This window comes from Mercenaria mercenaria, chromosome 19 (assembly GCF_021730395.1).
Source record: "Mercenaria mercenaria strain notata chromosome 19, MADL_Memer_1, whole genome shotgun sequence".
In the NCBI taxonomy this organism is placed as follows: Eukaryota; Metazoa; Mollusca; class Bivalvia; order Venerida; family Veneridae; genus Mercenaria; species Mercenaria mercenaria.
This window is the reverse complement of record NC_069379.1, coordinates 27,028,453-27,053,643: the sequence shown is the minus strand read 5'-3', so window position 1 is coordinate 27,053,643 and position 25,191 is coordinate 27,028,453. Positions and strand designations below refer to the sequence as shown.

Sequence of the window (25,191 nt, the reverse complement as noted above, 5' to 3'; positions counted from 1 at the left end):
TAAAATTTTTATGAGAAACTGCTCATTTTTACTGTATTTTCCTAACGACTGCCTCTGTAAGCGTGGAACCAAATAGAAGGATTGATGATAGTAAAGGGCAGATAACTTTTAGCTTAGGGTCAAGTGCCTTAAAGATCAAGATCACAGGGTTGAATATTGTAATAGTGGAGGTCAAAGTTTTATGGTGTATTTTTGTACCCCATCTGCCCACCTCCCCAACTCCCCAACCCCTCGTACAAATAAACAATAACGACAGAAAAAAAATCTTCACACTAAATAATACCCTATATTGTTAGTTAAACTCTATCATATACATACAGCCTCCAGCGTCCACCCCCATTCCACACTCCCCTTCCCCAATCCCACTCCAGCCACTCCTTGCACCCCCCCACCCCCCCAAAAAAAATCTTCTTACATGTATATAATCTAATTATTATCTACTTTGTACATTTCTCACTCCAACTGATATTGTTTCCTAGATTCCCTTATACTTCAGCACCTACCCTTCTTCCCCTCCTGTTACTACTCACCCCCCTTCTTTTTACATTCCTCAGTCACACTAATACTGATTTCAGAATTTCTCTTGGTTAAGAGTGCAGTCCTTCCGACAGGTCTTGTTTACAAGGTATATGCCGTAAACAGATTTTTTAGTTGAAACTTTGTTTATTGTTCATAATTAGCATTATGCCACTTGATAAAAAAAAACAAACTGTAAATCCTTAGGTCATCTTTAGACCTAATTTATGTAAATATATTCATATTCTGTTGATCAGATTTGCATGTACATGTATATCCAGGAAGCATGATCAGTGTATTCTGTTCGACTTAAACCCCCTAGGCAATGTTTGTTTAATTTAAAGTTTCAGTGTTACTGGACATTAATCAAGTTTTGACAGTCTGTTTCATGCAGTTGAAAATGCATGTAAAATGCAGGTGAAAACAACTCATTTATCATACTTATCAAGTTTATTGTAGTGTTTTATTTGCTATCAGTGAGGATTTGATAAGAGCAGTTTTGGATTAGATTTAAGTTCAACAATGTCAATAAGGTTTTGGTATTGGAATAGTTCATGTGAGTTGTTTTCTTTTTTGAAAACCTTTATTTGAACAAGTTGTACACACAGCCAAGTGGTCAAGGTAACTGATTTCGAATCATTCCTTGAGGGTTTGAGTTTTGTTTAGATCTGGCTGACTGAAGGTTGGTGGATCTACGTAAATGCCTTTCTGTGTCTGAAATAATTCCAGTCGCCATGACAAGCACCACTGGTCTTTCTCCATCATTATAACTGCCTTGGTAGCCTAGTGATAGAGGGCCAGCTTTAGGTGAGGGATGTCCTGGCACACTGGCCGCTTTGTACCAAAGACGTGCAAAGTGCCATTAGTAGTTTCATTACCTTGCGTTTACCATTAAGAGGATGATACAAGAAGTGGTCTGCCTAGTGTCTGTAATCATGAATGTAATGTGACTGGGTTATCATGTCACGTGTCTATGGCGTGATATTTTAGGGAGGCAGCTCTATAAAGTTGGGCATTGTGCTCACTGCTACAGGTAGACACTGTCACTGATATGACTGTAAAATTGTTGAAGAGGATGCTAAACCTAAACATACACAATACTGATCCTCCAGCTGGAATGTGGCCATATCACCTAAATTATATTGGTGTGACTTAAAACCCCACTGAGCTTATTAAATTAAGTATAACAGGACTTCAAGTATTTAGCATCTTTTAGCAGTATACTCAATGAACATGTATGTCATTATGGAAAAGGTATTCAACTGTTACTTGGTTTTGGTAAACTATTTTGTATTTTAGAAAGTACTATGTACTACAGTTTTTCAAAAATAAACCAGTTCCCATCTGTTTTATATCAAATTTTGAAACGTACAAATGCCAGATATATCAAAGGAAATATATGCTAAACTCACATATGATATATTGAAGTAAATACCAAGGTTGTAAAGATACATTGAAGGAAATATCAAGACTCCAAGATATACTGTAGGATCTGGTAAATAAGCGCATATTCGAAATTAAGCGCATATCAAAAGTAAGCGTATACAGCCTTACTGTTATTGTACCCCCCGACAACAAAGTTGTAAGGGGGGTTATACTGGTTTCTGGTTGTCTGTCTGTCCGTGTCTGTCTGTCCATCTGTCCGTAGATGCAATCTTGTGCGCACCATCTCTCCTTATCCCCTTGACAGAATTTAATGAAACTTCACACAAGTGATCAGTACTAACAGTAGTTGTGCATGGGGCATGTTAGGTTCTTTTAGAAAAAAAATTTGCTGAGTTATGGGACTTTGTTTTTTTGTTACTATACTATATACATAGACACAATCTTGTGCGCACCATCTCTCCTCATCCCCTTGACACAATTTAATGAAACTTCACACAAGTGATCAGTACCAACAGTAGTTGTGCATGGGGCATGTTAGGTTCTTTTAGAAAAAAAATTTGCAGAGTTATGGGACTTTGTTTTTTTTTGTTACTATACAGTATACTATATACATAGACACAATCTTGTGCGCACCATCTCTCCTCATCCCCTTGACACAATTTAATGAAACTTCACACAAGTGATCAGTAACAACAGTAGTTGTGCATGGCGCATGTTAAGTTCTTTAAGAAAAAAGATTTGCAGAGTTATGGGACTTTGTTTTTTCGTTACTATACTATATACATAGACACAATCTTGTGCGCACCATCTCTCCTCATCCCCTTGACACAATTTAATGAAACTTCACACAAGTGATCAGTACCAACCCTAGTTGTGCATGGTGCATGTTAGGTTCTTTCAGCGACAAAAATTGCAGAGTTATGGGACTTTGTTTCTTATTAACATACTATATACATACAGTCTGCACATGCAATCTTGTGCATGCCTAATCTACCAAACCCTTGCACACAATTTAATGAAACTTCACACAAGTGATCAGTACCAACCCTAGTTGTGCATGGTGCATCTTACATTCTTTTAGATAAATATTCTGCATAGTTATGGAACTTTGTTTTTTTTTTTTGTTACTATACTGTATACATACAGTCTATATACATACAGTCCACATAATTATGCAATCTTGTGTGTGTCAAATTGCAATGTACTGTGTCAGTGCATGCGGGGGTGGGGGGGGGGGGGGGGGGGGTACATTCATCACCTTTAGTGATAGCTCTAGTTCCTTTAGGGATAATAATTGCATGTCATGCCCTTACCATAATTTTGTCTTGAAAGTAGGTGCATATCCAATTACTGATAAACAAACAACCGATGCAGCAAAAATACATAATAAACAGTATTATACCATGATAATTGTTTATCATAAAATGATAAACACAGGTGACAAGTGTTCTTACCTGTTGAATAGCCGATGGGTGTTAAAAGATTTTAATGTCTGTTGTCTGATAAAATGATAATTGTTTACGATAATCATGCTTTTTGAATAGAAAATGTTTTCAGTAAATGAAAATAAAAGTTTGAATACCAGAAAAATTGTTTGCGTTGTCTTAACAGTTTGTCATTCTTTTGTAAATCTGTGAAAAGAATATGGATGAAATGCTACAATCTTAGTGAAGTTAGTGTTGAACAATTATTGAATGGTCCGAGAGGTTGAACATTATTTGCAAATGTAGTTCATTATGCTTCCATTATGTATAAATACTGTGGGCCTATGCAGTAAAAGGAAGTGTTTCACTGAGCATGTCCATGACCATGTTTTACTTTCATTTTTTTTTTTTCAAACAAGGTAAGCACTGTCAATATTCATAGGAGCACACGGCTTGTCTATAAGCGGATATAAAATATAAGCGCATAGTTTTGGATTAAGTATAAGTGCATATCAAAAATAGGTGCATAAAAGTGTCACTAAAATTATTATAAGCGTATACCAGATTTTACAGTATTTAAAAAGGAATTATCTGCTATTCCGAGGTGTCAGTGACAGAGATTGTTCTGTACAATTTTCTGTAGAAATCAGCATTGAAATATAGAATTAAGTTGTACCATTAATTCAGAATAGCAACTTTTTAACAACACTACAGAGCAAAGGCCTATACAAAAACTTTACATGCTGGCCTTCGTAAGGCAGATGTTTTCCCAACCCTACGGACAACATGTGAATAGAAAACCTCGCTAATGTTCAGTTTTCCATTATACATTGTCCCTTAGATATGCAAAAACCCTGTCATTTTTAGCTCATCTGATTTTTTGAAAAAAAATGATGAGTTATTGTCATCACTTGAGGGGTTGTCGGTCCTTCGGTCTGCGTCGCAGTTGCCTGTTAAGTTTTATGTTAGGTCAGCTTATTTCCTTACTATCAAAGCTATTGCTTGAAACTTGGAATACTTGTTCACCTATTATAAGCTGCACCTGTTACAAGAAACATAACTCCAAATGCTTTTTGCAAGATATGGCCCCTTTTGTAAATTAGAAAAGTATCAGATTCTTGGTTTTAAGTTTTATGTTTAGGTCACTTTTCTCCTAAACTTCAAAGCTATGCGTTGAAATTGAAAAAATTTGTTCACACACTCAAAAGCAGCCTGTACATCAAGACATACTCCATCTTGCTTTTGCAAGAAATTATGGCCTTAAGACTTATAAAATCAGTTTGCTTGGTTAAGTTTTATTGTAAGGTCAGCTTTATCCTAAAATATCAAAGCTATTGCTTTAAAACTTGCAAACTTGTTCACATCATAAGTTGACCCTGTATAGCAAAAACATAACTCTGTCCTGATTTTGCAAGATTTATGCCCTTTTGGACTTAGAAAATATCAGATTTTTGGTTAAGTTTATTTAGGTCAAGTTTTTCTCTTAAACTATCAAAGCTATTGCTTGAAACTTGCAACACTTTTCACCATCATAAGCTGACTGTACACAAGAGCATAACTCCATCTGTTTTTGCAATAATTATTGCCCCTTTTGAAAAATCATTTTCTTTGGGTTTATATTTTTGATAAAGTCAAACTTTTCTCATAACTATCAAAGCTATTGCTTAAACTTGCAACAGTTTTTCACCATCATAAGTGGACTTGTACATTCGAAAATAACTCCATCCTGCTTTTTGCAAAGATGGCCTTTTTAGACTTAAAAATCATGGTAGGAAACTTTTATTACACAAACAAAATAGATGAGGTCAGCACCCGCAAGGCGGTGCTCTTGTTCTTGACTACCGTTACTATTATTGAATCATTTTCAAAGATATTGTAAATTAAAAATCGCTTGTACACTGTGACATCATAATTTGACTTCAAAATATGACAGCAGTATGTGCATGTGTGGCTTCTGTTTTCCCAAGGAAAAAGATAAGGTGATCTCCTACCCGGATAACTTTGTCTTTTCCCGCATGGTAGGCAAGAAGAATATTTCCTTTCAGTAAGATATTATTCTTTTTTAATTAATTCTCAGATTTCTGTCTTCCTAGAAATGTTTCCTCATAAGATGTTTCATTTCATAAATTTGATGTAACTACTTAATGAGCTGCGCCATGAGAAAACCAACATAGTGGCTTTGTGACCTGCATGGATCCAAACCATTCTGCTCATCCGCGCAGTCTGGTCAGGATCCATACTGTTCGCTAACAGTTTCTTTAATTCCAATAGGCTTTGAAAGCGAACAGCATGGATCCTGATCAGACTGCGCGGATGCGCAGGCTCGTCTGGATCCATGCTGGTCACAAAGCCACTATGTTGGTTTTCTCATGGCGCGGCTCAAATGAATTATATATTAGCTCTGGAGTATTAAACCTGAAAATTCTTGTACAGTGATTATTATTTATTTTCCAGAAAAGTGAACCAATGGATACAAGATTGTGTTAGAGAAGTATTGGATCTCTGGAAACAGTTTGACAGAATGAGACGTAAACATATCATCTTCTTTGTGGTGGTGATGTTCCTCACCTGGAACATGCTGATGTATGTTACCCTGGTAACCAAGCCACAAAATCCAGAGGTAGGTTATGTGCTAATTCATGTTACCCTGGCAGCCTCGTTATAAAAATACAGAGTTAAATTGTCTTGTTTTTGTGCCCCCCAACACAGAGTGGAGGGGGCATATAAATTTGATCTTATCCTTGCAGATGTCAGTGCGTCAGTCCCTCTGTCCGAAAAAAGTTTGTGACGCGCCTAGCTAAATAATTGTTTGATGAAACCTTGCATGAGTCTTTATCATGATATGAACTTGCGCACCTCCTATTTTTCATCTGGCTCTGCACCCTATTTCTAGAGTAAAGGCCCCTGAAAAAGTTTTTAAAAAAATGCGCATTTTCACCTAATGACGAACCTAGCTCAAAAAGTATTTCATATAAATTGTTTAAACCTTGCATGAGTCTTTATCATGATGTGACCTTACACACTTGGCATTCCCTTGAGATTTTAATACTAGTTACAGAGTTACTGCCGTTGAAATAGCCAAAATAGATTTTTTTGTGTGTGCGATGCTCACAGCTCGAAAAGTATATGGCCTAGAATAATGAATCCTTTTTAGCTCGACTTTTCGAAGAAAAAGGAAAGAGCTATTGCATGCAGCCCGGTGTCGGCGTCGGCATTGGTTAAAGTTTTTGATAAAGTAAAATATCTCTGTTACTATCAAAGCTATTGACTTGAAACTTAAACTAGTTACTTACTATCAAAGTTTACACCAGGAGAAACAATCCCCATAACTCTGATTTTGAATTTTGACAGAATTATGCCCCTTTTTAACTTAGAATTTTTGGTTAAAGTTTTTGATAAAGTAAAATATCTCTGTTACTATCAAAGCTATTGACTTCAAACTTATAATACTTATTTACCATCAAAGTCTACACCAGGAGGAACAATCCCCATAACTCTGATTGAATTTTGACAGAATTATGCCCCTTTTTAACTTAGAATTTTTTGTTAAAATTTTTGATAAAGTCAAATATCTCTGTTACTATTGAAGCTTTTGACTTCAAACTCAAAATAGTTATTTACTATCAAAGTCTACACCAGGAGACACAATTCCCATAATTTTGATTTAAATTTTGACAGAATTATGCCCATTTTTAACTTAGAATTTTTAGTTAAAGTTTTTGATAAAGTCAAATATCTCTGTTACTGTGAAAGCTTTTGACTTGAAACTCAAAATAGTTATTTACTATCAATGTCTACACAAGGAGACACAATTCCCATAACTCTGATTTGAATTTTGACAGAGATATGTCCATTATTAACTTGGATTTTTTTTTACTGGCAAAGCTCTAATTTAGAGTCAAGCACTGAGAAAAGTTGAGAGCGCTGTCTTACGGACAGGTCTTGTTATAAAATGTTTGAGGCTATACACCCTTAGGAATGCAAACATTTGAATTATTGCCTCTATTTGTGACAAATGTACCTGTGGGGACACACCCTCTGTCCTACAGGTACATTCTAGTTTACCTAGAATACGCTAAGGTATTATCTATGTTAGTCTGATTAGCAGTTCAAGGGATACCAATGTAGGTCATCTTGTTTCTGATCTGGAACGTGCTGTTGTATGTTACCCTGGTAACCGAGTCAAAAAGACATGATTCTGCATGTAGATGTCAGCAGATTTTAAAGTGTTATTGAAATTGAAGTATTATACATGTATGTAGTGACATTTTTGCTATTTTTCTAGAAATTTCCCACCTTTTCTTGTAAATCTTTATTGAATTTATCTGAAACCACTAATAAATACCACTGAACCAAAAGTATTTTATTTTACGAAAATGTTGCTGTTAAACATTAACGATGTGAAAGGTATTTTTAATAGTATAGGCCATGTTTTGAAAATCATGGAAAAAAACTAATTACTGATCATGATATTTCCTCTCTTATATTCTAGCATCATCACCATGGAGATGTCAAGGTCAGGTTGAATGACCTTCAAGACCAAATTGTTCTGCAAATCAAAGAAAATGAGAAAATTTTACAGGATCTTCGTAAGTTGAGGGATGAGACAGGTAGAGTGGATGTTGTATTTAAATTTGTCTGTGATATGTGTTATATCGTGCGTATACTGGCAGGCATCTGATGTGTTCCTAAAAACAAAAACTTGACCATGTAGATGAGATGTTATCTGTATGAAGCTACATATCTGAACAGTTTTTACACAAAACTAATGGTTAACTAACTTAAAATTAGCTTCATAAATGATACAGTTTAAACAAATGGTGGACTAACTCTAGTAACATAACATAACTGAAATACCTTACACAAATGGTTAGCTAACTCTATTGTTAACTATATAACTCTTCCTGCATATCTGAAATATTTTTATGCCTATTAGTTTTCAACTGTCCGTCTATTCGTTCGTTCGTCACAACGTTAACTTTTTGCATGAAGGCATTTTACTCGCGAACCACTGCACCAAGGAACTTCGAACTTCACATGCTGATAGTACTTATTGAGTAAACGACCGCTATTGACTTTGGGGTCACCAGGTCAAAGGTCATGGTCACCAAGTCAAAGGTCAAGGCGCTGCGGGGGCATTTGTCACCATTAGTGACAGCTCTTGTTTCATAAATGATGAACTAACTTGTTTCTATATGACTGAAATATTGTTAAATTCAGATAATCTTTTGTTTTACTGTACAAATTTCTTGTGAAAGTGTGCATGCATGCAAGTGGGAATTGGGTCAGTAAGCCCATATAGAAAAATGTTACGTCAAAATGGTATTGCTAGAACTTAACATGTGTTAATTGCTAAATATGTATCTGACATACTACTAGTCTACCAAGGGTTGTGTTTAAAAAAAAGGAATAGTTCTGTTTTACCATTTTACTACACTGTAAAAAACACCACATTGCCTCGGTGTTTTCTGTGTAACTGCATCACTGTTGACGAAATGTTAGGCTTTATTTGTAGAAGAAAAAAAAATAGCTTTCAAAAAACACACACCTTAAGACAGAAGACAGGTAAATTTTATGAAAAATTCGGAACATTTTTATCTTTACATTTTAAAGGCACTTATTTGCTGTTTGGCATTTATCATTTTAATGATTGAAGATAAGTATCAGTTTGTAAGCCTTCTTACCAATTGACTTGATATTTACTTTTCCAAATGCCCTTTGTGTTTACGGATATACAAACTTGCACAATGACCTCTGGTTTACCTAAACATGAAGAAATTATCTTCTACTGATATGATAACATTTGTGAATTCTCATGTCATTGAATTTAAAGATATTGCCATAAATTTCATTGATAAAGCATAAAATGGGGCATAGTGCACATTGACATAAAAGTGGTATGCTTCTAATATTATTATTTATATAAATAAATAAATGTCATTTCATTTGTATGAAATAAAGTCACATAGTGAGTTCTAGACAGTAGTTACAAAAAACTTGTATGACATATGAAATACAGTTGAACCTGTCTTAGTGGCCAGCTCTATTAAACAGCCACTTGCCTTAACCAGCCAGTCAGTTTACCTCCCAAATTGACATTTTGTTCTAATTTCAACCTGTCTTTAACAGCCACTGCCTGATACAGCAGATTATTTTTCTTCTGACTGCTTAATACAGATTTTTACTGTAACAATAATACTAACTGAAGAATTCGGACTCAAAAAATATTACTAGCATCAGTTCTCTTGAAAAAAGGCTTTCAAATACAGTGAACCCTGTCTGTAAAGACTACCATTGACAAATAAAAATGCGGATTTCATTGACAGGTGCTCTCTCAACACATAAATTTACACTTCCTTTGATCAGATGGGAAGAGAAAATAGTTACCTTTATAAACAGGTTCTATAGTAGTGGCTATTTTGGGAGATGGTCTTTAGTGCAGGTTTGACTGTAAGTCCTGATGAGAATGCCCTTTTTTTTATGCCCCCAGTGTCAAATACCTGGGAGTTCTGTAGTGTTTGAACTGTCCCTCAGTCTGTGTGTCACACTTCCTTCTATTCTCAACTCCTTCTACTGGTTTTATCCCGTAAAAGTGAAACAAGATATATACATAATCAACTTAAAGGGGACATGTCCATAATTATTTTTGGGACTTTCATGTCCATTTATTATCTTTTGAGTGATACCTCTTTTTAACACCTGTGAAACAAAACATGCAGGAACATGTGTACCTGGTGCCTCTGCTGAAGATTTCAGCTCTTTGACTTATGCAGTTCTTATCCAGTGTTCACCAAACTTGGTGACAATGTTTTATGGGTGTTATGTCTCTGCCAAGTTCAATAACAACTAGATTGTCTCAGCGACTCTAGAGTTATGGCCCTTGAATTACTCAAAATTGTGAAAATTGACAGTGTCCACGGTCTGTCTTGATTAGTTCTTATCCAGGGCCCACAAAACTCAGTTACAGTATTTATGGGTATAATATCTCAGCGAAGTTTGATTACCATCTGGATCCTCAAAAATATTTCTGGAGTTATGGTCCTTGAATTACTTAAAAATGGGAAGTTGAAAAATGCGATGTTGAAAAGTAATATTAAATCCCACTGAAGAACTAAAACTCTAATTCAATTTAATGTGTTAAAAAGTTGATATCTGCCACTTCATATCCCCATAAATAGACATTTTTGCCCAATCCACGATATATCATGCCTACAAAATTGATGTCACAGCATCTTGTATCAGTCATAGTGAAATAGAAGTAGCTTGAAATAGAAGAATGGAATGTATATTATTTTATAGCACTTTCAAAGTGTTATACTGGCCTGGGATACATAGGTCCAGTTAGTAAAATCATGAAAATTGCGCATCCATTTGGTCAAAAGTAGGAAATGATCAATATTAATTAACTAAATATGTCAGGAAAATATGAGAAATATTTTTTGTACAGCAGCTTGAAGGATTTAATATTTGTGCATTATTCCACCTTAAAATGTGTTCATATTTACACAAACAAATATGCCCTATGTCTACCATTTTCAGAGAAAAAACAGAAACAGCCAAGTAATGAAGTTGTGAGCCAAGCTGTTCCTAAATTAGTGAGACCCAATGATACCGGTGGACTTGAAAATAAACTGAGTTATAACAAGGTGAAAGCTGACAATGTTATTCTACCAATACTCATGATAGCTTGTAACAGAGCTGATGCTATACAGAGAAGTCTGGATCTTGTGTTGAAGTAAGTTTGTTTGTTTTTGTTGGGTTTAACATCACACTGACACACTGTCATGGTGACTTTCCAGCTTTCATGGAGGAAAGTGACCCCAGGTGTATGCATTATTTTATTACAAGTGGGCACCTTGGTAGAACCACCGACCTTCAATAAGCCAGCTGGATGGCTTCCTCACATGAAGAATTCAATGCCCCAAGGGGGATTGAACGCACATTGGTGAGGGGCAAGTGATTGGAAGTCAGCGACCATAACCACTTGGTCACGTACGCCGCTGTTTAAGTAAGCACAAAGTCATTGATATGTGACAGAGTTTGTATAAAGGGAATTCTTGGCACACCAATTTCAGATCACTGGCTCCTCACCAGCTTGGGTTTGAAATCTTTTTTGGTGCGTAGATGAAGCCATCTAGCTTGCTTTATGGAAGGTCTCTGGTTCTTCTCAAGTGGCCTCCCTTGTTGAAATAATGGCCAGAGGGGCACCTGGGGTCTTCCTCAATGGTAAAAATACTGAAAGTTCCCATATGACCTATAACTGTTTTGGTGTAACATTAAATCCATCACCAACCAAAAAAGAAAGAGGTTGTGCAAGACAGAGGAGCTTGGATTTTGTAATGAAAGTAAATACACATTAGAAACTGTTCTAATTTATAATTTTATATGAAATATTTACTCTGTCTAGTAAATCAGTTGTTTTTCAAATGAAAATGCTTTTGTCTTGTAGATACAGACCAGATGATGAAAGATTCCCCATCATTGTGAGTCAGGACTGTGGACATGAACAAACTGCAGAAATGATACAGAAATATGTCACTGACAAAGGCATCATACATATCAAAGTAGGTTGAAATATGCATCAATGATATTTCTACTCACTAGTATGTTTTACGCTAGATGAGGTACTATGAGGTATGAGGTATGACATACTTTGAGATGTGACATGCTATGAGGTATGACATAATATGAGATATGAGGTACTGTCAGATATGAGCTGTGAGGTGCTCTTAGATATAAGGTACTATGAGATGTGATGTACTATGAGGTGTGACATACTATAAGATATGAGGTGTGAGGTACTTTGAGTAAGAGGTACCTTAAGTACTAGGTACTATGAGATAGACTTCTTTCATGTCAGGCTCCATGCTGTTCGCTTTTAAAGCCTATTGGAATTGGAGAAACTGTTAGCGAACAGCATGGATCCTGACCAGACTGCGCGGATGCGCAGGCTGGTCTGGATCCATGCTGGTCGCAAAGCCACTATGTTGGTTTTCTCATGGCACGGCTCATTTGATTTTGTTGGCATGAAATTTCATAGTTTTAGTTTAAGCCAAATGACTTTTTCCTAGGGATGTTCATAGATTTCAAACTTTGTCACCATGTTAATGGGCATAATACTTCAGACAAGTTCTATAAAAGCAGGGTAGCCATTGCTGATATATATATAAAAATAGATAACATTTTTCTGACTGATAAAACCTAGCAGGAACAGTTAGGGTATGCTGTATTCAAATGTGTCGTCTTACACAATTATGAAGTCCAAAATACCAACAAAAATATTATAATGAAAAATATAAATAAATGGCCATTTGTTTCAGCCGGTCCCTCTGGCCAAGTGGTTAAGGTTGCTGAGTTCAAATAACTAAGCTTTTCTTTGCTGTAAAAAGTGTTGGTTCCAAACTTTATTTTGTGTCTTGCGGAGTTGATTTGTTTCATGTAAGGAAGCCATCCTGCTTGCTGAAGGAAAGGTCAGTGATATTGCTCGATATAATGTTTTGGTGGGGGACCTTGGGCAGGGTGTTCCTGCACCATCAAAAATTGAAAAGTTTGCCATATAACTTATATACTTCTTGATACCTCTGCTATATCAGCCATTTGATATTGAGATGTTTTCAATTCGAGACAATTACATTTTGTATTTGAAAAATGGATAAAATGAGTGCTTATGGTGAGGTATTGTGATCATGCTGTGTCCATCGTCCGTCCATCAAGTTTTCCATTGTCAACATTTGTGTTTAAACGACATCTCCTCCAAAACCACTGAATGGATTTTGATGAAACTTGGTCATGATATTCCTTGGGAGGGTTTCTACAAAGTTGTTCAAACAGTTCCGTTTGGCTGCACATAGGGGCTGCCAGAGTTAAAAATAGAAAAAACCTTCAAACGACATCGCCTAAACCAATGGTCTGATTTGAAATAATTTCACACAAATGGTTCTTATGCTACCCTCTACCAAGATTGTTCAAATTATACTGATTTATCAAAAAACATGGCCGCCAGATGGTGTGGTCATTTTTCCCTATATGTATATAGTGAAAACTTTAAAAATATTTTTTGTGTGAAACTGCTGGCCCGATTTTGAAATAATTTTGCACAAATGGTTCTTGTGTGACCAGCTACCAAGATAATTCAAATTTTCCAATTGTTAAAAAACATGGCTGCCAGGGGTTGTGGTCACTTTTCTACTCTGAATCAATTATAGCTATAGAGCCTTGATATTTGGCGTGTTATATCAGATTTGTAATGTCTACCATAATTGTTCAAGTTGTTGCCCTAGGTTCAAAAGTGTGTGTGACATTTATATAACATGTATAATATAGGCTAACATAGAAAAAACCTAACTCTGTACTTAAACAAACACACTTGAAGCCTTGTTCACAGGTGAGCGCTTTAGGGTCAGTAACCCTCTTGTTCAAATTCTATTACATTTTCCCCCCATTTAGAGAAATGTTTGTTTGTTCAGGTACCTAAATTCAAGGTAGGTAAAAAGGGTACAGTTGACAGAGTTGCTAGATTTTTATCGAGACAAATGCAACTGTTTTGCAATTGCAGAATTGTGCATGTTTTTTTTTAGCTCACCTGTCACAAAGTGACAAGGTGAGCTTTTGTGATCGCGCGGTGTCCGTCGTCCGTCCGTGCGTCCGTAAACTTTTGCTTGTGACCACTCTAGAGGTCACATTTTTCAAGGGATCTTTATGAAAGTTGGTCAGAATGTTCATCTTGATGATACCTAGGTCAAGTTCGAAACTGGGTCACGTGCCATCAAAAACTAGGTCAGTAGGTCTAAAAATAGAAAAACCTTGTGACCTCTCTAGAGGCCATATATTTTATAAGATCTTCATGAAAATTGGTCAGAATGTTCACCTTGATGATATCTAGGTCAAGTTCGAAACTGGGTCACGTGGGTTCAAAAACTAGGTCAGTAGGTCTAAAAATAGAAAAACCTTGTGACCTCTCTAGAGGCCATATTTTTCATGAGATCTTCATGAATATTGGTCAGAATGTTTACCTTGATGATATCTAGGTCAAGTTTGAAACTGGGTCACGTAGGGTCAAAAACTAGGTCATTAGGTCTAAAAATAGAAAAACCTTGTGACCTCTCTAGAGGCCATATTTCTCAATGGATCTTCATGAAAATTGGTCAGAATGTTCATCTTGATGATATCTAGGTCAAGTTTGAAACTGGGTCACGTGGGGTTAAAAACTAGGTCAGTAAATCTAAAAATAGAAAAACCTTGTGACCTCTCTAGAGGCCATATTTTTCATGAGATCTTCATGAATATTGGTCGGAATGTTCACCTTGATGATATCTGGGTCAAGTTCGAAACTGGGTCATGTGGGGTTCAAAACTAGGTCAGTAGATCTAAAAATAGAAAAACCTTGTGACCTCTCTAGAGGCCATATTTTTCATGAGATCTTCATGATTATTGGTCAGAATGTTCACCTTGATTATATCTAAGTCAAGTTTGAAACTGGGTCACGTAGGGTCAAAAACTAGGTCATTAGGTCTAAAAATAGAAAAACCTTGTGACCTCTCTAGAGGCCATATTTCTCAATGGATCTTCATGAAAATTGGTCAGAATGTTCATCTTGATGATATCTAGGTCAAGTTCGAAACTGGGTCACGTGCCATCAAAAACTAGGTCAGTAGGTCTAAAAATAGAAAAACCTTGTGACCTCTCTAGAGGCCATATATTTCATAAGATCTTCATGAAAATTGGTCAGAATGTTCACCTTGATGATATCTAGGTCAAGTTCGAAACTGGGTCACGTGGGTTCAAAAACTAGGTCAGTAGGTCTAAAAATAGAAAAACCTTGTGACCTCTCTAGAGGCCATATTTTTCATGAGATCTTCATGAATATTGGTCAGAATGTTTACCTTGATGATATCTAGGTCAAGTTTGAAACTGGGTCACGTAGGGTCAAAAACTAGGTCATTAGGTCTAAAAATAGAAAAACCTTGTGACCTCTCTAGAGGCCATATTTCTCAATGGATCTTCATGAAAATTGGTCAGAATGTTCATCTTGATGATATCTAGGTCAAGTTTGAAACTGGGTCACGTGGGGTTAAAAACTAGGTCAGTAGATCTAAAAATAGAAAAACCTTGTGACCTCTCTAGAGGCCATATTTCTCAATGGATCTTCATGAAAATTGGTCAGAATGTTCACCTTGATGATATCTAGATAAAGTTCGAAACTGGGTCACGTGCGGTCAAAAACTAGGTCAGTAGGTCTAAAAATAGGAAAACCTTGTGACCTCTCTAGAGGCGATATTTTTCAATGGATCTTCATGAAAATTGGTCAGAGTGTTTACCTTGAAGATATCTAGGTCAAGTTCGAAACTGGGTCACGTGGGGTTCAAAACTAGGTCAGTAGATCTAAAAATAGAAAAACCTTGTGACCTCTCTAGAGGCCATATTTTTCATGAGATCTTCATGATTATTGGTCAGAATGTTCACCTTGATTATATCTAAGTCAAGTTCGAAACTGGGTCATGTGCGGTCAAAAACTAGGTCAGTAGGTCGAAAAATAGAAAAACCTTGTGACCTCTCTAGAGGCCATATTTTTCACGAGATCTTCATGAAAATTGGTGAGAATGTTCACCTTGATGATATCTAGGTCAAGTTTAAAAGTGGGTCACGTACCTTCAAAAACTAGGCCATTAGGTCAAATAATAGAAAAACCTTGTGACCTCTCTAGAGGCCATATTTTTCAATGGATCTTCATGAAAATTGGTCAGAATTTTTTATCTTGATGATATCTAGGTCACATGTGCTCAAAAACTAGGTCACTATGTCAAATAATAGAAATAATGACGTCATACTCAGTTCAACACTGGGTCATGTGGGGATAGGTGAGCGATTCAGGACCATCATGGTCCTCTTGTTTAACTTTGTAAAGAGGGCAGATTTGTCTGTGCAAAGCTTATAAACTTCTATAACTTGCACATTTATGCTTTTGAATGATAACCAATGGTGAAATATATGCTTTAAATGGATGACGTGTGACATTGCCATCATGGCCGAGTGGTTACAGTCACTGACTTCAAATCATTTATCCCTCCTCCATGTGTGCTGAGCCTCACTCTCGGCATTTAATTCTTCATGTGAGAAAACCATCCAGCTGGCTTACAGAAGGTTGGTGGTTCTACCTAGGTGCCTACTGGTGATGAAGTAATGCACTGAGGGGTCTTCTTCCACCATCAAAGCTGGAAAATCACCATATGACCTATTATTGTGTTGGTGCGATGATAAACCCAACAAAATAAAATAAAGTGAAATAAATTGCAATTGCCAAACCTGCCACTTGTCGGTATCAAAAGACATTGAATTTCATGGACATAATAATAGCACATAATCAATTATTGCTGAAATTTGGCGGACAGTTGTTACAGAATTACAACTTCAAAGTCTCCTTGCAATCTATGGGTATTTGATATGAAAATTTAGCAGTCTACATTTCAGCCTTTAAAAAATGATGATTATAGGCCAAGATTACCAGCAAAACATGTAGCAAATTGATAGCACCATATTTGAAATTCTAGCCTGCTGACATGAACTGAAAATAACCAGTATCTTTTCTTTCTTTTTTTTGCATGACATTGCTTGTTTTCTTGAAATTGTTGATTTTCAGAAATTGCACATTTTAATATTTTTTACTTCATAAACATGATAAATTTTCCATTATCTGCACTTTTCATTTTTAGCTCACCTGAGCACAAAGTGCTCAAGATGAGCTTTTGTGATCGCCCTGTGTCCGTCGTTCGTCCGTCGTTGTCGTCAACAATTTGACTGTTAACACTCTAGAGGTCACAATGTTGGCCCAATCTAAATGAAACTTGGTCAGAATGTTACCCTCGATAAAATCTTGGGCAAGTTTGCTATTGGGTCATCTAGGGTCAAAAAACTAGGTCACCAGGTCAAATCAAAGGAAAAGCTTGTTAACACTGTAGAGGCCACATTTATGACTGTATCTTCATGAAACTTGGTCAGAATGTTAATCTTGATGATCTCAAGGTCCAGTTTGAATCTGGGTCATGTAGGGTCAGAAACTAGGTCACCAGGTCAAATAAAAGAAAAAGCTAGTTAACGCTCTAGAAGCCACATTTATGACCATATCTTAATGAAATTTGGTCAGAATGTTAATCTTGATGATTCCTAGGTCAGGTGAGTGATACAGGGCCTTCATGGCCCTCTCGTCTTGCATTTCGGGAAGATATTTGTTTGCTTTTATGTGATTAAGATTTTCATAGGATTCTACTGAAAGGAATGTATTCTTGCTATTAATCCTGAGGGTGAATGTAGCATATTAGAAATTACGTTTTACCTAAACTGTGGTTTAATGAAAGTCTGTTACATTCTGTACCTTGGGATATATTTGGGGTGATTTATTTTCAATAAAATGTCATAAAAAATACTACTCGCAAATTCAAAATATTTGTCAATATGAATCTGCATTATGTCATAGAACACAAACACTTGCATTCTGCAAATTCTTAACACTGCTAATGAGTCAGCTAACCATGAAATAGCTTAAGAAAGTGGAATTTACCAAGTCTGCGGTAACCAGTGCCTCTGGATTCCATATCATAGTGCGGGTGACTTACAACTTCCACACATCGAAGATAGAGGATGGATTACCTTAGACATGTCCATAGCAAGTCTTCATGGAGAAAGTATGCCTTGTCTAGGATTTGAACCGGCGACTTCCTAATTAGAAGTCTTTTGTTCTATATATTGAGCTATCAAAACAAAAAGCAAAATAACCTATTTTAGCAGTCACCTTCATCATACAGCCATTTGTCTTAAGTAGCCACATTGCTTGTATCCATTTCTATCCTAACAGAGAAAATTAACCCGTATTTAGCAACAACCTGTCTGAAAGGTTAGCTTTTGCTCGTCCCTTGATTGGCTTCTTAATACAGGTTTGACTGTTGAATAATATTATTAAAACTTTTTTACACAAAGGAATATAAAATATAATGTACATGCTTTTTCAGCAACCAGACTTGGGTAAAGTGAATGTACCATGGCCACAGAGAAAATTTGAGGGTTATTACAAGATTTCCCGACATTACAAGTGGGCGCTGAATCAAGTGTTTCACACGTACAACCACTCAGCTGTGATTGTTGTTGAAGGTAAAGTTTGTTATGTATATTGTGTTTCTAATTTTTAGCTCGGCTATTCAAAGAATAGTCCTAGCTATTCTACTCACCCTGGCATTGGCGTTGGCTTTGGCATTGGGATCGGGGTCACACCTTGGTTAAAGTTTTGCATGCAAGTACATATAGCTATCATTTAAAGGCATATAGCTTTGAAACTTATTTTTTCGATTTCTAGGTCAATTACCAACTTCACTGGGTCTAGCCCCATAACTCTGATATGTATTTTAGGCAAATTATGTCCCCTTTTGGACTTCGAAAATCCTGGTTAAAGTTTTGCATGCAAGTTACTATCTCTATTCTCTAAAAATAATGCAGATACTAGATTGAAACTCTGTAGATATTTTAAAATTTAGGATAATATTCCTGCTTCTGGGACAACAGTTTGAATAGCACTGGCTGTCTTACGGCAGCTCTTGTTCTTCTTTTGAAGGGCCCTTTTGGCCAAGTGGTTAAGTTGTGGACTTCGAATCATGTGCCCCGCTGTGGGTTGGAAAGCTTTCTTGGGATGTACAGTTCTTTCATTTGAGGTCTGTTGTTCTACCCAGGTGCCTGGTTGTGCTTGATAAAACTTCTGGGGCGGCTCTTGGAGTCTTCATCCGCCACCTTAAGCTAGTCCCAGAATTAGCTAAAATAATATCCTGTGTGCACTTTTAAATCAAATGTGATTTCTTGGTAGAGTAAATGAATTTGACTCAAGGTCAAACACATAAAATTGTAGTGTTTGTAAGTCGGCCATTTGAAAAATGATATTGTTTCCGAGAATGCCTACCTTAAGAGGATATCCGTTTCTGTAATAATAGAGGTTGTTACATGAATGTGTTGTTAATCCATATACATGATAAAAAATGCAGAAAATTGTTTGCTATTTCAGTACAGCTATGTAAATTTAAAACCTCAGGTTTTGATTTAACAAGAACATTTTGAATGCTTACAACTAAATAGTGCAAAAGTTGAAGTGGTTTGAATTTTGAGACCTCTTTAACTAACGTGTGAAAATTTGAAACTCTTACTTAAGAACAGTAAATATTGAATTTGCCATGACTTTGTCATATAAACTTTCAAGATTTCTGTAGCTGTCAATTTCACATTCGTGCTAAGTTTCATTGCAATCTGCACAAATATAACAATGACAGAGCAAAGAAAATTTGGCATACTAATATCTTAAGTCTAAGTTTCAGATTAGAAATGTAAATGAAAACGAAACCCAGATGCTTACCTGAAATAAAGAATGAAATACTTAAACTTAAAAGTACACAACCTTTCTAATGAGTCTTTCTACCTGCTTACAAATTTAAATAAGTAAATTGATTTTCTATTTCAGATGATTTAGACATCTCACCAGATTTCTTTGAGTATTTTGCTGCCACGTTTAGAGTTTTGATGTCGGATAACTCATTGTGGTGTGTGTCAGCATGGAATGATAATGGGAAACGAGGGATGGTCAAAGATGATCCAGGTAATGAATGTTTGCCAGACCTTTTTAGCTTGTCTGATTTTGTTTCTAAATGAAGCTTTGTTGTCACATGATTGTCAGCATTGTTTAAGATTTTTGTTTAGGTTGGTGACCTTTTCTTGAATACTATAACAGCTATGGCTTTGAAACATAGAAAACTTGTCTGTTATCGTTTGATAAGTGAGTAGAGTAAGAACAATAACTGTCTTGCATTTAGTCAGCCCTTTTTAGCTTGGATTTTCTTAGAAACTTGTTTCTTTTAGGTCCTCTTTTCCTTGAATACTACAAGAGTTGTAGCTTTGAAACTTCACACATATATCTATGTAATCAGTAGTTGAGTAACCAGTGCAAGAAACTCTTTCGTGGGTATTGCCATATGTAAGTTTTTCAAACAATGTTGGCACACACACAAGCAGTGTTCTTGTTGTTTATTTAGACTCTTCTTGAAAATCGTAAGAGCAATTGAAAGCATCTCTGATAAGTTAAGATCTAATTATCTACTAAAAACCATTTGCAAATGACTTAATCTACTAGTGTACAAAGTTTCCATAGGCAGTCAAGGTTTGAGCAAAACCAAAGTTAGATAGTATTTAAATTTTTCAGTAGCTTTACAGATTTATTTGTTGTTACTCTTGCAGAGTTATTACATCGAACAGACTTTTTCCCAGGACTTGGGTGGATGTTAGAAAGAAGCATGTGGTTAGAATTAGGGCCAAAATGGCCAGAGGCGTAAGTAAAGCCATGAAATATGCATGTGTCGGTGTTGAGATTGAAGTGTATACTTAAAATGATTCTCAAAACTTGATCAAGGACAATGTACATTTTGACCTTTGTTCTCAATGTGTTGATTGGAGATAGTATGTATTGTATACGAGTCAAGTTTGTCTTGACAGGCAAGGATGGGTCATTTGCCATATGGATTAACAGCCTTGGTTTAGGGTGTTAATTATAGTGTATGGGCTTTGTATGTAGAAATGTGCGCAAGTTCTTCAGTGGAAATACTGCGCCACATTAGAAATGCTGTATTATTCCGCAATTGGTAAATGAGTACATATTTCTCGATACGAAATTAAAAATCTTTTTATTACACACAAATGTAATGTTAATATAGTGTTTATTTAGATGGAGTGAAATTGAAAATATTGCTGTTTATGAACTTCTTTAACGCAAAGACACACAGGATGACATCACAGATGATGTCACATACCTGATAGAAAATTTGCACGGCAGTATGGAAAAATATTGACGTCTCAGGTCCCATTGTAGGTACATGGAAATTGAAAATACATACGTAGTAATGTATTATATTGTTTCTAGGTTTTGGGATGATTGGATGCGGCACCCTGATCAGAGAAAGAATCGGTCCTGCATACGTCCAGAAATCAGCAGGACAAGTACATTTGGGAAAAAGGGTGTTAGCAAGTAAGTGTAGAAATATACATGTTCAAAAATCTCTCATTTACCTTAAAGTTTTTGTATTAGATAATTTATGTACTGTAGAATCTAAGTCATGGCTGCAACTGGTATTCTCTCGGTGAAAAATATATTTTGATCTTACACTGAAACAAGCAACTGACCTCTATATATTATACTAGTTATATATCTTAATATTATGGTTTCTAACTTGTGCAAATTTTGGCCTGCTGTTTTCTTAGTCCCGCCATAATGACATAATTGTTTTTTAGCTCGACTATTCGAAGAATAGGGGAGCTATCCTACTCGCACCGGCGTCGGCATGAGCGTCACACAAATGTTAAAGTTTACATACCACCCCAAATATTTTCAAAGTCCATTGAGATATTGCTTTGATATTTGCATACTTGTTTACCATCATGACCCCAGTCTGTATAAAGGAGGAGGCAACTCTATCAAGCATTTTGACTGAATTATGGCCCCTTTTCGACTTAGAATATGCTTATTGTAATGTTAAAGTTTGCATACCACCCCAAATATTTTCAAAGTCCATTGAGATATTGCTTTCATATTTTGCATATTTGTTTACCATCATGACCCCAGTCTGTAAAAAGGAGGAGGCAGCTCTATCAAGCATTTTGACTGAATTATGGCCCCTTTTGACTTAGAATATGCTTATTGTAATGTTAGAGTTTTACTCATAGCTTAGTTATACTATCAAGCACTGAGAAGAGTCGAGCACTGACAGCTCTTGTTTTCCCATTGTGTTATCATATTTTTTCCTCCAACAGATGTTATGGGCTGTTAAACAGCATTTATATTTATAACCATGATTTCACATTTTGATGTGACTGGAATGGCTGTCAAAAACCTGGCAGAAACTAGTCAAAGTGTAAAATTTGAGGAGTCTCCGAGGCCAATGGTTATGGTTGCTTACTTCAAACCACTTGCCCCTCATTGCTTTGAGTTAGAAACCTCGTTTGAGATGTAGAATTCTCTTGTAAGGGGAAGCTATCCAGTTGTACAGCGGAATGGTTTTACCCAGTTACCTGACCATGGCTGCAATAAGTCTTCCTCCATCAATAACAGAAAAGAAAAATACTTGTTATTGCCGGTATAGTTCACTGCAGTTGTTTCAGTCGTACATCAGTATTGAAACTTGTATTTTTATTTTTCAGGGGCTTGTTCTTTGAGAAGCATCTAAAGTTTATACAGTTGAACGAAAAATATGTGCCTTTTACACAAAAAGATCTTTCTTATCTTATAAAGGTAAGACTGTCTTATACAATATTTATTTTAGGGCTTTCATTGATTAACTTATGTGACTTTGTCTGTTCAAAAAGGGGTTAACAAGTTTACTGGATATTTCATATAATCCTTCACTGTCAAATAAAATGGCAAAATCAAGCCATTCTGAGGATTTTGGATGCCCTAGCATATATCGCCACATTATCACTAAGTACATTATATGCTTGTTTTGGACAGAACAGGAAAAAGGTCGAAAAAGCTTGGTCAGAATGTTTATTTGTACTATTTCCATAATCAGAGTTACATCCCTTGTATTATTCAAATTGTGATGATTAAATCTGTCTGCTCAATAACTTGGGCAGTTTTTTCCAGTGTTCACCAATCTTTGTCAGGATGTTTATGGAGATGAATCTAGTACTAGAGTATTTTTGTCTTTAAACTAAACCAAATTTATACGGAATATGTATCTCTATAAAATCTAGTTCAAGTTTGATAACCAGGAGGATCAGGATTATTACCTCCTTTGTATTACTCAAAATTGCAATTTTCTTTTATAACTTGATTCTTAACTTTATATATTTCACCATTCAGATGAATAATTTTGTTTCTCCTGTACCAAATGAATAATTATGTTTTTTGTTGTTGTTTTTATTTCAAATTAATTGTTGTGACAGTGTTTTACAAATCAATAATTTTCTTTATTCCAGGAGAATTATGATCCACCATTCCATAAATTTATATATGGTATACCTGAGATCTCACTGAATGATGTTGCATCTGATAAAGTGAAACATTTACCTGAAGTGCGTGTTACATACAGGACAAAGAATGATTTCAAAGCTATAGCTAAAAAATTAGGCATTATGGATGATTTTAAGGTATATACATTATTTGTGTTCTTTTGAAAGTCAGTTCGTGTGTATTTATTATCCCCTGCCAAAGGTGGAGGGATACTGTTTTTGCATTGTCCGTCTGACTGTTTGTCTGAGCAGACGAGGGGACATCTGTATGGTACTGAGGACAAGATGTAACAATATATTCTGTTCATACCATACTTCCTCTCGCTTGTTAGGTACTTTGTATATATCCAACAAATGTCTGTTTGTAAGAACGTATGTCCATTTATTCGAAATTGAAAATGCTTATTATTCAAAAAGTATTTAAGCTAGAATCACTAAACATATAATTAGCACAGGGGCCTCCGACTAAACATATAATTAGCACAGGGGCCTCCGTGATGTGGTTAAGGTCGCTGGTTAAATCGATGTGGGTTCAAGTCTTGATTGGGGCGTTCAATTCTTCATGTGAGGAAGTCATGCAGTTGACTTAACGGAAGGTTGGTTGGTTTTGTCCAGGTACCCACTGGTGATGAAATAATGCATAGAGGGGCATCTGGTGTCTTCCTCCACCATCAAAGCTTGAAAAGTTGCCATATGAACTATAGTTGTGTCTGTTTGAGGTTAAATCCTACAAAATAAATAAATGAGCCGTGCCATGAGAAAACCAACATAGTGGGTTTGCGACCAGCATGGATCCAGACCAGCCTGCGCATCCGCGCAGTCTGGTCAGGATCCATGCTGTTCGCTTTTAAAGCCTATTGAAATTGGAGAAACTGTTAGCGAACAGCGTGGATCCTGACCAGACTGCGCGGATGCGCAGGCTGGTCTGGATCCATGCTGGTCGCAAACCCACTATGTTGGTTTTCTCATGGCACGGCTCAAATGGCCTTTGCTTACACTTATTATCTCCCTTGACCCAGTAAAAGCAGACTCTTTTCTCTTGATTTGTTTTGAAAAAAAATGAAAATGCTTATAATTCAAAAGTATTTCAGCTGAAATCACCAAATCTTGACACTTAACTAACACATTGTATTATCCCCCTTGGTCCAGTAAAGGTTTTCTCCTTGATCTAGTAAAAAGAAAAACATTCAAAAAAGCTTTTAATTCAAAGTCTTTTAATTAGAATAACTTAACTTTACATAATTATTAAGTAGCACCTCACCTTTGCTCACATATAGTAACGTCCCTGGGTCCTCCGTGGCCGAGTGGTTAGAGTCGTTGACTTCAAACCATTTGCCCCTCATCGATGTGGGTTCAAAACCTCATTTGGGGCGTAGAATTCTTCATGTGAGGAAGCCATCCAGCTGGCTTACGGAAGGTCGGTGGTTCTACCCAGGTGCCCGCTAGTGATGAAATAGTGCACGGAGGGGCACCTGGGGTCTTCCTCCATCATTAAAGCTGGAAAGTCGCCATATGACCTAAAATTGTGTCGGTGCGACGTTAAACCCAACAAAATAAATAAGATAAATAGTAACGTCCCTATTGGACCAGTAAAAGCTGAGTTTTTCCCACTAATTGGTAAAACAGTAGGGAATCTTGACTGTATCTAAGTAACCAATCGATGAACCTTAATTAAACTTTACACAAATACAGATCACTATAGGGCAGAGGTGTACATGCCCTTTCGTCAGGATCACTTTATTAACCAGGGCTATTGCTTTGTAATTATTTCACAATCCATAAAGTCCCTTATATAACAAAGTAATCCATATATGGATCTTTATGAAATTTAACACATTCAAAT

The 25,191-nt window shown here is 36.2% G+C and overlaps 1 protein-coding gene across 3 annotated transcripts in view; it reads left to right on the top strand.

The window, feature by feature from the left end:
• Positions 1-25,191, top strand: part of LOC123542746 (alpha-1,3-mannosyl-glycoprotein 2-beta-N-acetylglucosaminyltransferase-like) — a 45,850-nt gene that overhangs the window by 5,726 nt on the left and 14,933 nt on the right. Inside the window, exons 1-11 of one of the 3 annotated variants that reach the window (XM_053530871.1) lie at positions 933-1,072; positions 5,781-5,946; positions 7,819-7,936; positions 10,866-11,061; positions 11,776-11,890; positions 18,329-18,467; positions 19,816-19,950; positions 20,586-20,676; positions 21,265-21,369; positions 22,539-22,629; positions 23,316-23,486. In XM_053530871.1, coding sequence (XP_053386846.1) covers positions 5,848-5,946; positions 7,819-7,936; positions 10,866-11,061; positions 11,776-11,890; positions 18,329-18,467; positions 19,816-19,950; positions 20,586-20,676; positions 21,265-21,369; positions 22,539-22,629; positions 23,316-23,486 — 1,260 coding nt within the window. In that variant the 5' untranslated portion in view covers positions 933-1,072; positions 5,781-5,847. Of the gene's footprint in view, positions 1-932; positions 1,073-5,780; positions 5,947-7,818; positions 7,937-10,865; positions 11,062-11,775; positions 11,891-18,328; positions 18,468-19,815; positions 19,951-20,585; positions 20,677-21,264; positions 21,370-22,538; positions 22,630-23,315; positions 23,487-25,191 lie in introns of those variants that run through there. The other 2 variants (XM_045328733.2, XM_045328732.2) reach the window with 2 other exon arrangements.